The 15,219-nt window shown below is 49.8% G+C and overlaps 1 protein-coding gene across 9 annotated transcripts in view; it reads right to left on the reverse strand.

The window, feature by feature from the left end:
* usp54a (ubiquitin specific peptidase 54a) overlaps positions 1–15,219 on the reverse strand; it is a 47,082-nt gene that overhangs the window by 12,877 nt on the left and 18,986 nt on the right. For all 9 annotated transcript variants that reach the window (XM_076975404.1, XM_076975406.1, XM_076975405.1 and 6 more), the window contains exons 3-10: positions 10,053–10,145; positions 8,364–8,498; positions 6,320–6,433; positions 5,901–5,983; positions 4,471–4,576; positions 3,705–3,851; positions 3,186–3,335; positions 835–1,003 (exon numbers count right to left, since the gene is read on the reverse strand). In XM_076975404.1, the coding sequence (XP_076831519.1) occupies positions 835–1,003; positions 3,186–3,335; positions 3,705–3,851; positions 4,471–4,576; positions 5,901–5,983; positions 6,320–6,433; positions 8,364–8,498; positions 10,053–10,145 (997 nt within the window). The remainder of the gene's footprint in view (positions 1–834; positions 1,004–3,185; positions 3,336–3,704; positions 3,852–4,470; positions 4,577–5,900; positions 5,984–6,319; positions 6,434–8,363; positions 8,499–10,052; positions 10,146–15,219) is intronic.

Consider the following 15,219-nt stretch of genomic DNA (forward strand, 5'->3'; position numbering starts at 1 on the left):
GCATTTCATGTGCAACAGTTTTGGCTTTCAGCTGCTGTTGTGTCGAATTCCGACTCCCCTCGTTTATCTGCGCATAAAGACACTACATATTATATTGTCGATTTACGTTTCTATCCATAAATAAGAGCTATACTTTAATTATCCATCCTTTCTCGGCTGCTCCCCTGCGATTACTGCTCCACTCCAGAGGGGGGGCACCTTGGGGTTTCGTGACCAAAGCCACACTGGCTCAAGGGTGTTAATTATTTTAAATAAAATACACACTGGCTATACTGAAGTTCACCTCTGACCACGACTTCGCAGTATTACAGCAGTATTATGTCTAAATATCTAGTTAGGACAAAACTAGAGTGCTCAATGAACTGTTATAGTCACTGTAACTCCCGAATATCATCTGTAGCGTCTTTATGCGTATGCAAACGAGGGAACTCGGAATTTGGCACAACACATGTTGGTTTGAAAAAAATTCTCCATCGTGCCTGCTGCTTGCATGTGCTAAATGAAATGGAGCACTTTCTTCTTTGATTTACAACTTTGACCTACCACCTGATTCACTTTCTGCTCCGCCCCCTGACGGGTGAAGAAAAATCTACAGAAAAGCCGCACCTTACTATAAGCCGCATGGTTCAAATTGTGGGGGAAAAAGTAGCGGCTTATAGTCTGGAAAATACGATAGTAATAAAAACAGAAATGCCTTTTCGACAGTTCTTCAGAAGACGTTTATGTCCGGAAACACAGTTTTTCTCCTCTACATTACGTGATGAGCGGAAGCCCGCGGTGCGCTGAACAAACAGGCCGAGCGGAAGTGAAGGTGCAGCAGGCGGGTGTAGCTACCTGAGTCCTCGCTGTCGTAGCAGGTCCTGGTGTAGTGGTGCAGGGTAAGGCGGGACGCCAGGTCCTGAACAGACACCGGAGTGCCCCGCGGATCAGCGTAGAGCAGCAGCAGCGGCTGGTAGTGACCCTTTATACAGCGAGACACCACGTCCCTCCATTTTGGCCCAATCTGAGAGAGAGAGAGAAAGAGAGAGAGTGAGAGAGAGAATGATTGAGAGAGAGAGAGAGAGAGAGAGAGAGAGGTATAAATAGACATCAGGAAACATTCATTTAACATCACATAACTCAAGCTTCTTGCTCAGTAATGTCTGCGTGGACAAAACCAATTTGATCAGCCACATAAAAAGCAGTGAGAAGCAGCAGACAGCTGTACAGGCTTCAGCTTCACTTTAAAGCCTTCACAAGTGCTGCTTCCGGCAGTCCACGCTCTCCCCACCAGATCTTACCCTGCTGCCGATTTCCTATACTGAAGATTTTCTCTGAGAGCTCTTTCCATAAATCGCAGAGACAGGATATCCACACAACCCGATCACGGCGAACAAGAATGTGCGAGATTGTGTGTCTGTGCATGTGTGTAATGTGTGTGTGTGTGAGAGAGAGAGAGAGAGACAGAGACAGAAAGAAGGTACGAGAGAAAGCTCTAGTGTGTGTGTGTGTGTGTGTGTGTGTGTGTGTAGATGGGCCAAAATGACGGGCTGCAGTGTTGTTGTGAGCCACACCCCACTGCTGTCCAGCTGGGGTGGACAATAGAGGGATATCCTTGTTCTCTCTGCACATTTGTGCAGCCCCCGTGTGCCTCACGTGCTCCGGCCGGGGGAGGCCCGCTGCAAAAAGTGCTTTGTGCGCAACTCTCCTCCACCCAGAGTGCAGTGTACACAGGACACCTCTCCTCCATCCTCTATAACAGTGGCCACAAAGACCTGCTGGACCCCACTGCAATGCTAGCTGCCCCCCAGTATCCCCAACATACACACAGTATAATGTACCCTGGTGAAAATAGTGATGTGTTTTAAAGGAAGGAGGGAGGGATGGCTGAAAGGATCAATCGATGGAACATTTTTCTATCGATTGATAGAACATTTTCAACCAATGGATGGATAGAGAGAGGTCAGAAAACGCAGCTGTGATCGCCAAGAATATATCAGCTGGTGTGGCTCTCTGCAGGAAGAGAGCCGTGCGGCAGAGAGCTCTCCCTGGTCCACGCTCCATCACCAGGGCTGAGCCAACCACTTTCAACAACACCATGAGTCACATAATGACACCAGGGTGGAGAGCAGAGAGTGTGTATTAGGGAGGAGGAGCAGCCTGGTAATCAAACGCTCTGACGCAGGGAGACATCTTGAGTGGCGCCGCTGTGTGCCCATCTGTCGTGTTTCGGCTACGCCCGTGTTTATGTGGCCTACCGCAGTAGAACTCGGCTCCCGTTCGGAACCACACGCTCCTGATCAGGTGCCGGTCCGCGCTTATGCCACGCCGCTCACCCACAGCCGCCACCACCGCCCGGTTTAAGCGCCGGGCCTTGCTCTTCCGTGGTTGTCCACGCCCCCTTTCACGACGGGCCACGCCCTGCTCTCTGCGGCGTGCGGCAGGCGGAACTGCAGGAACCCTCCCGGACGCTACAGGCCTCGCGCTGAGCCGAGTGGCTCGTGAGGGACGGCCGCTTCCAAGTTTCGCCGCACCCGTGTGATCCGATCGCAGCCATCTGCTGAGGGGGCTGGCACCTGCTCGTGGAATGGCTGCTGACAGTCATGTGCAGCCTGGGGCAGAGGCCATCGCCACAGGCTGCTTCATCCACAGCAAGCGAGAGAATTAACGCCCACAGATCCGCGCACAGTCTTCTGGTGGGACATAAGGCCTGCAGAAGAATGCGGCTCTGGGAAAGTCTCTGCTCTCTCGTCTCCTCGGGCCAGGGATGAAGAAATGAACCTCCTACTCTGTCTGGCCGCGTGGAGCCAGACAACACCAGACAGCACCAGATATTGCAAATATGACAACACAGGAGGAGCTGCTGCTTGACTTGATGGATGGGAGCACAGTGGTGACTACAGTTCTGACTCCACAGACCTTCCACCGCCCACACACACACACACACACACACACACACACACACACACACACACACACACACACACACACACACACACACACACACACACGCAATTCCCCACCTGCACAAAATCTGCACAACACCACCACTTTTCCCCCTTCATACTAATATCACCAATCCCAGCACTAAAACAGTATTAGCTACTCGTCCTGAACATACAAAGATTAGCCAACCAAAAGGATAGCACAGTAAAGGTATCTGCGCTGTTACGATGCTGAGACGTGGCACTCGCATGGCGCATTACCTCTTTGACGTGCGCGTCGTCGAAATACATCCACTTGCGGATCTTTGTCTGGAAGAAGAATGTGGAATAGTGTTTGCCGTAGTAACACACCATGCCCACTAGGTAGAGCTCTGCCTGCCGGGCCTTCTCTTCAGTCACCCTGGAGAAGAGCTGAAGAAGACATCGAGCAGGGGTTATTTACACACACACACACACACACACACACACACACACACACACACAATCAAGACTGAGCTAGAGCCATCATAGGGTCACTGTGTGATCCTTGTGTCACACTCCAAGCCCACATACACACGCTCTGGATGTCAAACATTCGCAGATATTTACAACTCCATCATGGTCATAAATTCCTTCTGCTTTCTGGACCACTCCACTCTCTGTCCCAGAATTCCTTCTAAAATTAGACTTAGTAGATATATACAACCATTTGTCTGTTTTCTGCCCAAAAAGATATATATATATGTAGATAGGTGTATGTATGTGTATGTATGTATGTGAGTGTGTGTGTGTTTCTCATACATCTCCAAGGCGTAGGATGGTGCCCAGGCTGTGAATCACATCCTCAGCCAGGTCAGAGTGGTCCGAGTCCCACACCAGACCGATGGTGATGATCTCTGGAGAGTTCAGGAGCACGCGCCGAATACGCAACTTCTCCCCACAATTGCCCTGAAAGAGGGAGAGGGAGGGAGAGGTAGAGAGAGAGAGTGTGTGTGTGAGAGAAGCAGGCCAGGAGCATCACCGACAGGCTGGCAGGGAGTCTGACCCCAGACTGACCCAAACGCTATAGCACAGCTCTCAGCAGCTCCCTTACTTCTGAACTGGAATATTCCATCTTCACGCAGCGAAAAAATACCCAAATTACAACATTGCACCAGAAAGCCACAAAGCAAATCTTTCTACTGATTTTTGAAGATACACAGGTTTTTAGTTTTCGGTTTAAACCTGTAAGTAGTTTCAGAACTGCTTGGGCACTCCATTAACCAATAATTCAATCCAATCTTCCTCTTACTGATTAAATGACCAACAGCACAATGAAGGGTTTCTGATTCTTATTAATGACTAATTGCGTGTGCGTGTGAGTGAGAGGCTCAGTGGCACAGACACACAGATCAAACCCCAAAGACACGCAGCCTCCCCGCCCCTGCTCACCTTGACCTAGTTATTACTGCCACACGCAGTCCCACACAAAAGAAATACTGTACAACCACGCACAGCACAACTACATTCAGAGTTCAGTTAGAGCTGAAGAACTGGTGTGTGTGTGTGTGTGTGTGTGTGTCCTCACAGGACAGTTGCGCAGATCTCCCATGGTGCTGGCGTTCCTCAGCAGCTCCCCAAACATGACTGGAGTCGGCTTCTCCCGGCACTCTAACATCCTCACAGCCTGGTTACTGCACGCACACACGCACACACACACACACACACACACACACACACACACACACACACACACACACACACACACACACACACACACACACACACACACACACACACACAATGTACAGATACTTGAGATGATCAAGGAGCACATCTCCTGAAATAATTACAACAACAATGCTGTCCATTCATCTTAGATTTGATAGCAAAATAACAAGTGCTAGTCATAAACATCAAACGTATTTGCATGCACATGTATTGCCTGCCAGGTGACATGCAAGTATCTGTGCCTTTATTCCCCCGCATGCCGCAGGGCTCCTGGGAGCAATGGAACGATTGTACACACACACACACACACACACACACACACACACACACACACACACACACACACACACACACACACACACACACACACACACACACACACACACACACACACACACACACACACACACACACACACACACACACACACACTGCTGCTGTAGCACCACTACCCCTCCCTCTCTCCCTGCCTCAGTTGGGCTAGCCCTGCAGGCACAGACGCATTATGTTGGCAACCTGCTATAAGGATACACCCCTCCTGGTGTGTAAGTGTGTATTAGTGTACGTTATTCTGCACACACACACACACACACACACACACACACACACACACACACACACGCCTTACTTGCATTGCAAAATATTTTCTAGTACTTTCTCTGTTGATCTCGTGCACCATGCTCTCTCTCTCAATGTTGAGGTACAAAATGTGCCCCAAAACCGGGGCAATACTGCAGACAGCTCCAGTGTCTCAGACACCCTCCTCTAACTTTTGGCAGCTGAAAGTCTTCAAACTTAATTATTTATCTGGAGAACCCATGGAGGATTTAAGTAGGCCAACATTAGGTAAAACTCTCTCAATTAATGTAATAACTAGCAGGAAGCTCAACTCCTCCCTGCTCTGCACTTCCTGCTCTGCAGCTTTTGATGTCTCACTTGTGCTTGGAGGTCCCCTTCCAATTTTCCTCTACCCACAACACATCTGTCCATCTGGATGGCTTTTAATTAAAGTTTTAAAGATGACGCCATTTTGCACCAAGAAGAATGATTTAGGTGGCTAACAATGACCTGTAATCTACACTGAATCCTCATGTGCAAACAATGATTACCGCATGACACGATCCATTCAATAATTCAAGGTCACGTAAGCCGAGCATTAAGAGTTTGGGTAAGTGTGTGCGGCCTGTGCGGCCTGTGCGGTGGAGGCAGGGGTCTGCCAGGCTATGAGAGCGCCCCGCCTACCACCTGCCTGAGCGGCCCGGGCGTGGCAGGCCCGACGGAGCTCACCAAAGGGAGGTGGTGGAGATGTAGTGCACCATCTGCACGAAGGGCAGCGGGTCCGTTGCCGCATCGCAGTTGCCACACACGCACTGGGGGAGGGAGAGAGAGAGAGAGAGAGAGAGAGAGAGAGAGAGAGAGAGAGAGAGAGAGAGAGAGAGAGAGAGAGAGAGACAGAGAGTGAGGGTGTATGCGGCGCCAGGATGTACACCAAGACGCACAACTCAGTCGTGCAGGGAGCATTTGATTGGTTGAGTGGGAGATACAGGACAGAGAACGAGAGGGGAAGAAAAAAGAGGGAAACCTGATATGACGTTGTTCCTCTACACAATAACGTACAAGGTAAGAGAGACAGTGAGAGGCAGCCAGACACACAGCGGGGAAGAAGGAGACTCAAGTGTCCAGGACGGAAGGTGCCGGAACCTCACCTGCTCCACGAGCGTCATGGCGAACTTCTGGTGGGGAATGCAGTGCCTGGCAGTGCAGATGTCCTCCTTGGTCTCGTCAGCGATGTGGAAGTGGATGCGCATTAAGATGTTCTCCTGCGTGAGAGCCAGGGAGAGAGGCGGAGTGCACGCCCACGCGTCACTTTGGGGCGCCCTCTCCACGTCTGTGGCATGCTGCACCCCCCCCCAACCCCCATTTAAGATTCACAATGAAAGCCTGGGAATATGAGTAAAGAGTCTGTGATTTGGATTTATGGATGCAGAAGTCAAGGGCAAAATAATGTTGTTAATAAACAAACAAACAGCAGGTTGTTGGGGTTGAAAGATGAGCTGAGAGGAGAGACACAGAGACCCTGTCCTTCTGGCCTTGTGCAAATCGATTCTTGCGGCTGTGAGCGCTTCTCGGCAGTGAGAGCTCTGGAGGCTGGTGGCAGGTGTGTGTGTGTGTGTGTGTGTGTGTGTGTGTGTGACAGAGAGACTGATAGAGATAGAGAGAGACAGAGAGAGAGAGAGAGACAGAGAGAGAGAGAGGGGAGAAGAGAGTGTGAGATGTGTCTGCTCACAGACATGGCCACCATTCGTCTCCCAGTAGCTGGGAGCCCAGAGAGATGATTTTGTGAGACAGAGAGCGAGTGAATCTCCAGGTGGCTGCCTACATATCAGCATCTGAGCAAAAGTTCTTCCAGGGGTTCTCATTATTCTGATTTTCACCCCATGTTTTGTTGGTCTTCAATGACAGTAAATACTAGATAGAACAACACTAGTGCTTTGCCTGCTCAAATGTGAAAACTTTGAAGGCACAATGTATGCTAGGTCTGTGAGAGGAAGACGAGAGGAGATGGAAAAAAAACCGACAAAATGCCTGAGGGAAAGGTGAGACGTTTAGGCCTGAAGCAGGACTGCATGTGCGTCAGCTGGCTTGGAGGGGTTTCACAGCTGCTGTTGTAATGAGGCCACTTTTCCAAGAGCTCCTACTGATTTCAAAGGTGAAGGTGGCAGGAGCCCGCTGGCCCAAGCAGCGGTGTGGAGGTGTGTGGGGAGGTGAGGGTGTGGAGGTGTGTGGGGAGGTGTGGGTGTGGACATGTGTGGGTGTGGAGGTGTGAGGGGAGGTGTGGGTGTGGAGGTGTGTGGGGAGGTGTGGAGGTGTGTGGGGAGGTGTGGGTGTGGAGGTGTGTGGGGAGGTGTGGGTGTGGACATGTGTGGGTGTGGAGGTGTGAGGGGAGGTGTGGGTGTGGAGGTGTGTGAGGAGGTGTGGGTGTGGACATGTGTGGGGAGGTGTGGGTGTGGAGGTGTGTGGGGAGGTGTGGACATGTGTGGGTGTGGAGGTGTGTGGGGAGGTGTGGGTGTGGAGGTGTGTGGGGAGGTGTGGGTGTGGACATGTGTGGGTGTGGAGGTGTGTGGAGAGGTGAGGGTGTGGAGGTGTGTGGGGAGGTGTGGGTGTGGACATGTGTGGGTGTGGAGGTGTGAGGGGAGGTGTGGGTGTGGAGGTGTGTGAGGAGGTGTGGGTGTGGACATGTGTGGGGAGGTGTGGGTGTGGAGGTGTGTGGGGAGGTGTGGACATGTGTGGGTGTGGAGGTGTGTGGGGAGGTGTGGGTGTGGAGGTGTGTGGGGAGGTGTGGGTGTGGACATGTGTGGGTGTGGAGGTGTGAGGGGAGGTGTGGGTGTGGAGGTGTGTGGGGAGGTGTGGGTGTGGTGGTGTGTGAGGAGGTGTGGGTGTGGACATGTGTGGGGAGGTGTGGGTGTGGTGGTGTGTGAGGAGGTGTGGATGTAGGCATGTGTGGGGAGGTGGGGAGGTGTGGAGGTGTGGGTGTGGACATGTGTGGGTGTGGAGGTGTGAGGAGGTGTGGGTGTGGACATGTGTGGGTGTGGAGGTGTGAGGGGAGGTGTGGGTGTGGTCATGTGTGGGGAGGTGTGAGTGTGGAGGTGTGTGAGGGGAGGTGTGTGTGTGGAGGTGTGAGTGTGGAGGTGTTTGCGGAGGTGTGTGTGGACATGTGTGGATGTGGAGGTGGGTGGTTTGGGCCCTTACGAAACACTCTGCGGCGTCATCCATGATGCCCAGCTGGAAACGCTGCTCGTCCTGGAAGGTCTTGGCCAGGGCGGTGCGCAGGGCGTCTGACGGCAGCACCTTCTCACTGCTGAACTGGAACTGCACGAAGATGCTCTGCAGCAGGACGACACGGCACAATAAAAAACCACTGCAGAACTCAGGCAGGTCCACACAGGTCCACACAACGTGGCGCAGGCCTGGACAGAGAGCTATACAGTAACAATGCAAATCGAAAGAGAAACACTGGTAGTGCTACACCAGCTCGCTTAGTTACTTTCTCCCTGCACACGGATGAAATGATATCTGGCCTACAGAACAGAGTGAGGACAGGGTGACACAACAGGAACGGAAGCTGAGCTCATCCTCTTCCTCAGCACGGGGAGATCAAAGGGACGCTGACGAATCGCAAATTTTTACCCTGATAAGGACGCAGGTGACCGAGTAAAACTGCAGAGTTCTCTCCAACACTACATGCAGAGCAAACATATGGGGTTCTGTCTCTCTCTCTCTCTCCTTCTCTACCTCCCTGTGCCTCTCCTTCCATTTCCATCTCTCTACCACCCTCTCACACCCCTCCCGCTCTCTCTCTCTCCCTCTCTCTCTGGCTCTTTCTCTTCCTCTCCCTCCATCTCTGGACACTGCCAGTTGGCCAGACTCTGTTCAACTGTGGTATCAGTACTCTCGTATAAACATACTGCATAAGACCACAACACATAACACGGCAGCAGAAAGAAGCAAATTCTGATACCACTCTTGTAAAATGCACAGGAAAAATAACCCACATCTAACAGGCTATTCACACACTCTATAATCAGTGGAAGACAGATGATTGCTGATATATTCATGATGCCACCAAGACAAAACCTGCCTCACTGCACTCATGCTCTGACTGTTACCACGATCGAATAAATCAGCTCCTTACAGTAAAGGATCTGAGGGCCACGGTAAAGGGAGGATGATATGAACAATTAAGGAAACCATTTACACACAGGCCTGTGGTCAGCGGGCGGAGGCTCGCTGTCTGGACAGGAACCTGCTCTGACTGCAGGCCTGCGTGGGGGACAGAGGAAGCTGACCCCAGTGCACCATGTGAATGACCTACCGTAACGACACAGGGCTTTCAATTTCATGGAGTACCATGGCACTCCAATAGATTAGGACAGAATGTCACAAAAACATACAGTGAACAGAGACAGACAGAGAGAGAGAGGGAGAGCAAGAGACAGACAGACAGAGAGAAAGAGAGAGTGACAGAGAGAGAGAGACAGAGTGAGTGAGTTTGTGTACAATAGAAAGGATGGAGACAGGTGAGAAGAACAGAGAGCTGCCTTATTTTCCCTACTCATTTAAGTCTATCATATTGATGGCACATGTAAAAGAACACTACAATGGTTTACCACCAGAAATCTACTCTTCTCTTCCACAAGAGCCAAATAAAATTAAGAAATTACTGCCTATTTTTTTTTCCAACATAATTGCAAGTGGCTCTCAGATATCCAGCAGTCCCCGAGACACCCACTGACACTCGAGCAGGGAAGACATCATCCCCGAGGAACCCACTTGCCCACAGTGACCACGAGGAGATGGGCCACAAAAACCCATGGCCAATCAAATCATTAGCAGCCGCCGGGCTACCCACTTCACCCTGACACCGTGGGTCTTCCTTACCTTGAGAGCGCAGAAGATACATGAATCCTCCATGCACTTGTGTATCGTTAGCTGCCTGAAACTTCTTCTGAAAATATCCAGGTGCCAGAGGACCTGTCATGAAAGAAAAACACAGGAGTATGACGCGGTGTCTCCAGGACGGCAGGGTTTCCTTCAACAGGCCGTCGGGGAGGGAATTCTGGGTCACGAGCAGGAGTCCTCACGCTCTACACACACTTCCACTGCTCTCCTAAACATCCCAACAGCTTCCACCCACGATGACGCAAACACGCTCTGACGCCACGTTCCCCCAACACCGCTCGTTACCCCACTAAGACCGATATCCAGCAGGCAGCCGCACCCACCGCAACATGGGTTCTCTTCAAGATACCCCTGTTCTGCTGGAAGATACCCCTACTGGTCAACCACCCATCAGCTCCCCTCTACCAGCCCTGTCCTAGTGCCTGGTGATATAGCTCCAGGGGCTTGTCCTCCATGTGCACTTAACCACACACATGGGTGAGGAAGCCAAGCTCAATGGAGGGGTGGAGGGGGGGTCAAAGCACACTACGTCAGGCCAGCGGAGTGAAGCCAATGCAGTACAATTTTTATTTTACAAATGAGATTCTCATTGGTTCTATAGATGTGTTATTTACAGTATTTACAAAATAGATTATCTACATATTTATCCAAACATCATTTTCTTTTATACGTTACTGGTTGTTGCAATTTTCTATTATTTTGTATATAGATTATCAAATTTATTTCAACAAATGAGCTTTTGATCAACCCTGAACTATTTGCTTTGCATATGGAGGGTCTTGGATCCTCTGTGGGTCACTGGCTGGCGTACTCGGTGAGCAGCGTTTCGTGAGCAGCGTTTCGTGAGCAGCGATCCCACCCGGCATGAGGGGGACTCAGCAGAGAGACGGTGGGCAGCACAGATGGAACAAGTCACAAACTGCTAACAGAGCCTTAAAGCTGCCCCAGCACCACCCGCATGGACAGGATGAGCACATAACTGGCAAGGGAGAGGGGAAAAACAGGAGTGTCCTGTATCTGCCATCCACTCTTATACACATTTTCAGATAATACATGGAAAGTTCTAGGACTTTTCCACATGCGGCATGTCTTTTGTTGCAATTGGCTAAAGCTGCAAAGAGAATCACGGAAGAGTTCAGAGTGGAGAAGGAAGAATGGCGGGTGTCCGTGGCTAGATGGGTTGCCACAAGCTCTGCATTAGCGCCGGTCGCTGGACTGACCGCCCAATCATCTGAGGATATAGCAGCAGCACACGTGGCATCACACGTGGCAGCACACGTGGCAGTACCGCTCCGCTCGCCTGGCCCTCTGAACGAGATGCTGAGTGACATCAACACACTACAACTAACAGGACCTGTGGCTGCAATCTTTCAATCACTGACTTTCTTTTTTTGTTGTTGTTGTGATGAGTTCATCTTATTGTCAGTATCATGCTAAATATTCAGTGAGAAGAACGCCTACCTCCCCACAGATCATACATGTGATTGGTCTTCACATTCATCACTGAAATCAAATGCTGTAGCTGTAGTGGAAACTACTGGTGAGTGGATAGTGAACACCTGCAGTAAGAGGAGTCTGCAGGGCTGTCCAACACCTACAAACATTACTGTAAAGGCCAGACGTAATCCTGTCTGTCTGCTTATAAACCAACTACAACACACTGAGAAAGACTGAAGTTTCAGAAAACCTGCCAAGAAGTATCAATAAAAAAAAAAAAAGATCACACAGACAGACAGACAGACAGACAGACAGACAGACACACACACACACACACACACACCACAAAGGCATAGCTCCTCCATTATGGGATCATGGGAAATAGGCAGTTTTAGTGAACCATGCAGAAAAAGTCAAAAGAAACAGTGCTTACATGGCAGCCCATGGGAGCTCTGAGAAAGCTGAAAATGGAGACCCCAGCGATGAGAGACCGCTGGGGTGAGCAGCAGCCTTCATGCTGCAGTCGTGGGGAAGGAACGCCTCACTAACGAGACATTAACGAGGGCACCGGAAGATCCTGACAGACGGTTGCTTAGCGACCTCATCCTCGTCTGTTCGTTAGGGTTCCAAAGCCGGCCCCTCTTTACGTTAGCACGTGCCCCCTCTGTGCAGGAGCACTGCAGGTGAACCACAGCTCAAACCAAACTTACCGCCAGAGTCTTTCAGTTTCAGTTCAAAAGGAGCAAAAAGATAAAATACCGTCTGGGACTTTTTTCTATAATATAGAAAGGTAATAGATTTTTAAGTAAGGCAGGCAGGCCAAAGAGAGGAAGTAAAGAGATGCAGGAAGAGGCAGCAGCGACGGGCTAATGGGTCTGGAGCAGCCGGAGGTGAGCCGCTCCATGACTCACTAAATGACTCAGAAGAGCTGCACAATCCCACAAGGCCCGGACAGCCGTAGGAGTTAACAGCGCTGCTCCGGGCGCTGTGGTAGGCACCTCCGACGGGCCACCGTCAAAACACGCTCCCACACTACGTGCTGGAGACACTGAGCACACTGAGAGGATACAGGGACAGAGAGCAGAAAGAGAAGGAGGGAAGAGCTACGGTCTGCTCCCTTCCATTAGCTCACGTCTGTCCTGAGCCACATCTGCTTCCTTTGTGTGTGTGTGTGTGTGTGTGTGTGTGTATGTGTGTGTGTGTGTGCGCACGCATATGTGTATGAACGTGTGTGTGTTTTCCAAAAAAGGTTTTAGGACAGAGCTCGTTCTTCACCTGCAGCCAGGAAGCCACCTAAGACCACGGGTCTTTCTGCCTTCACACACACATTTCTGCGGTGGCTTTAACGGGGAAGAGCTGATCCCACATCCCGTGCCTCTGCCCACCCTCTGCCCACCCTCTGCCCACCCTGCGCTCAGCAGCAGAAGCAGCGCAGACACCGCGTCTCCCTGCCATTAGCCTCCCACCTCCTTTAACGCTTCACGCCGCATTCTGCCCTCACTTTGTAGGCTGCTCGTGTTCACATTGCTGGAGATTTTAACGGCCCGAACCATTTGTTCGGGTCTTTAGATATATGATCCGTGTTGCTATAAAGTAATGCCATGTAGTCATGACTATTACAGGTGTCAATAAAAAATTCCTCCTACAAAAATGTCTTTTGAAGTTTTTGAACACGACCAGTAAGCCATCATCTACCCCGCCCTCTATAAATGTGTCGCAAGGCTGAGGTGAATCAACAGGTTACATCATGGGAAGATAACCACCACCCACCTCTTCTCCTTATTCTATTCTGCAATCTGTGATGAATCTTTTTTTGACAGGTTAGGGAGAGGTGGGGTCGCTAATGACAAGCAGTCAACACAGCAAGCTCCAAGTGAGCAGAACCCTCAACAATTCTCAGGATTAAGCAAGAATATTAATTCTCACTTCCAGATAGATATTACATGGGTGCAGCAAAGGACATGGGTGACCCCAAAACACGGTGGTTTGATTCAGAGAACCAGCTGCTGGATAACAAAAATGAGGAGAATGTGTTGAAATAAGACCTTTCAGTGTGTTTCTCATGATAATGGTCTATTCATCAGGGCCAGCACGTCAAAGGCATAGTACTGTCGTAATCCCATCATAATGAACAACTGTGTTAAAGTACGGTTCTAATCAACGCTTTTTAAATGACAACAATGATGTAGTTGAACACCTGAAAACTCAAATTACATTAAGGGTAAAGCATTTATTTAAATCCTCATTGAAATTGAAAAAGGCTGTTGTTAGAAAAGGGTTAAATTATTGTGGGCTAAGAATATATGCCTATGGTTTATAAAACCTAGTCACATTTCTATTTACAATGTATCAAAACCAGGACCCTGTGAAGAAAACCCTGACCGTATCTGTTAAAGTCTCTGTATACCTATGAATGTTCACAACTTAATTCCATCCACCTTAATTCATGGAAGCGAGTGGGCCGAGAAGGAGTCTTCTAGAACATTCCAAGAGTGGATGGAGAAGAAACTTAAGAAGTTCGGGAAAGTAAAGCGCTCCTCCTCAACAAGTGAAGCTCACCGCCCACACACCTCCTCCTGAACTTTCCACAGCCCAGAAAACAAAAACAAAACAATAACAAGAGTCCTGAATCATTGCAGTGCTCCAAAGTGACTCTCACCAGTGATTTCCTCACACGTAAATGTAAAACATCTGTGGATCAGCCTTCACCACAGTCACCTTGGAGCTAGTCCTGAGGCAGAAGCTGCGCTCTGCACTTCCTGACCAGGGCTTTGACTCACAGGAGAACGGTTCATGGGACCAACACTCCATTCACTCACCTAAGACCACTGCAGGCAGAATCACGATCCTCAAGAAAGCATTATTAAAACCTTGTTAATGCTCGGCATTTAATTCCAGACAAAGAAATTACTGTTTTCGCCTTTGGGGCTCTCAATTTGCTGTCTCGACACCATGTCATGGCTTAAAGCAGCAGATAACACAATTGAGCAGCCCCCCTCCCCCCCTCCCCACACACACCATCCCCACACTCATAACTGACACTAATTTGTAGCTTTGGACGTATCATCAGCCAGCTAAGCTGCTTTTTTCCCATATAGCTGATTAGACTGTAATCCTGAAATAGAAGGCACCTAATGGCAGGTTACAGTGCATGATAATTATTGTCCATGCAGACAGACGGCTGTTTGTGGGGTCTATTGCAGACAGGATTGGAGTCATCACAAAGTGCATCATAGGCACTGCTGAAAAACTAAAGGCAGGAGGGATGCACTTGTGCTCACTGAAAGAGTATTTGAGTGTGAGAGAGCATGTGCGGTGCTGTGTGTGTGTGTGTCTGCGTGTGTTTGTGTGTGTGTCTGCATGTGTGTGTGTGTACGCCCGAAGAACATGTTTCTCCAAAGGATTAAGGACTCAAGCATATCAAGCAGACCCTAAGACAGATGGACTGATATATGCGTTGAAAATAAAATTTTATTAAACTGTTACAAGCGTTCTACAAATCAAGTTGAACTGAGGAAATACGGATCAGGCTCTAGGGTTAACTGACAAAACATGACCGTGGACACAGAACAGAAAACTGGGTGTGAAAGGAGTGTTCTGCACAAAGCTCTCTGAACAACGTGACGGCACAGAACTGAGTGTAGCGGGCCACGGGTGATAAACGTGTGAACGTCGGCGTGCCCCATGTTACCAAATACTAAAGACGAGG

Source organism: Brachyhypopomus gauderio, chromosome 15, assembly GCF_052324685.1.
Source record: "Brachyhypopomus gauderio isolate BG-103 chromosome 15, BGAUD_0.2, whole genome shotgun sequence".
In the NCBI taxonomy this organism is placed as follows: domain Eukaryota; kingdom Metazoa; phylum Chordata; class Actinopteri; order Gymnotiformes; family Hypopomidae; genus Brachyhypopomus; species Brachyhypopomus gauderio.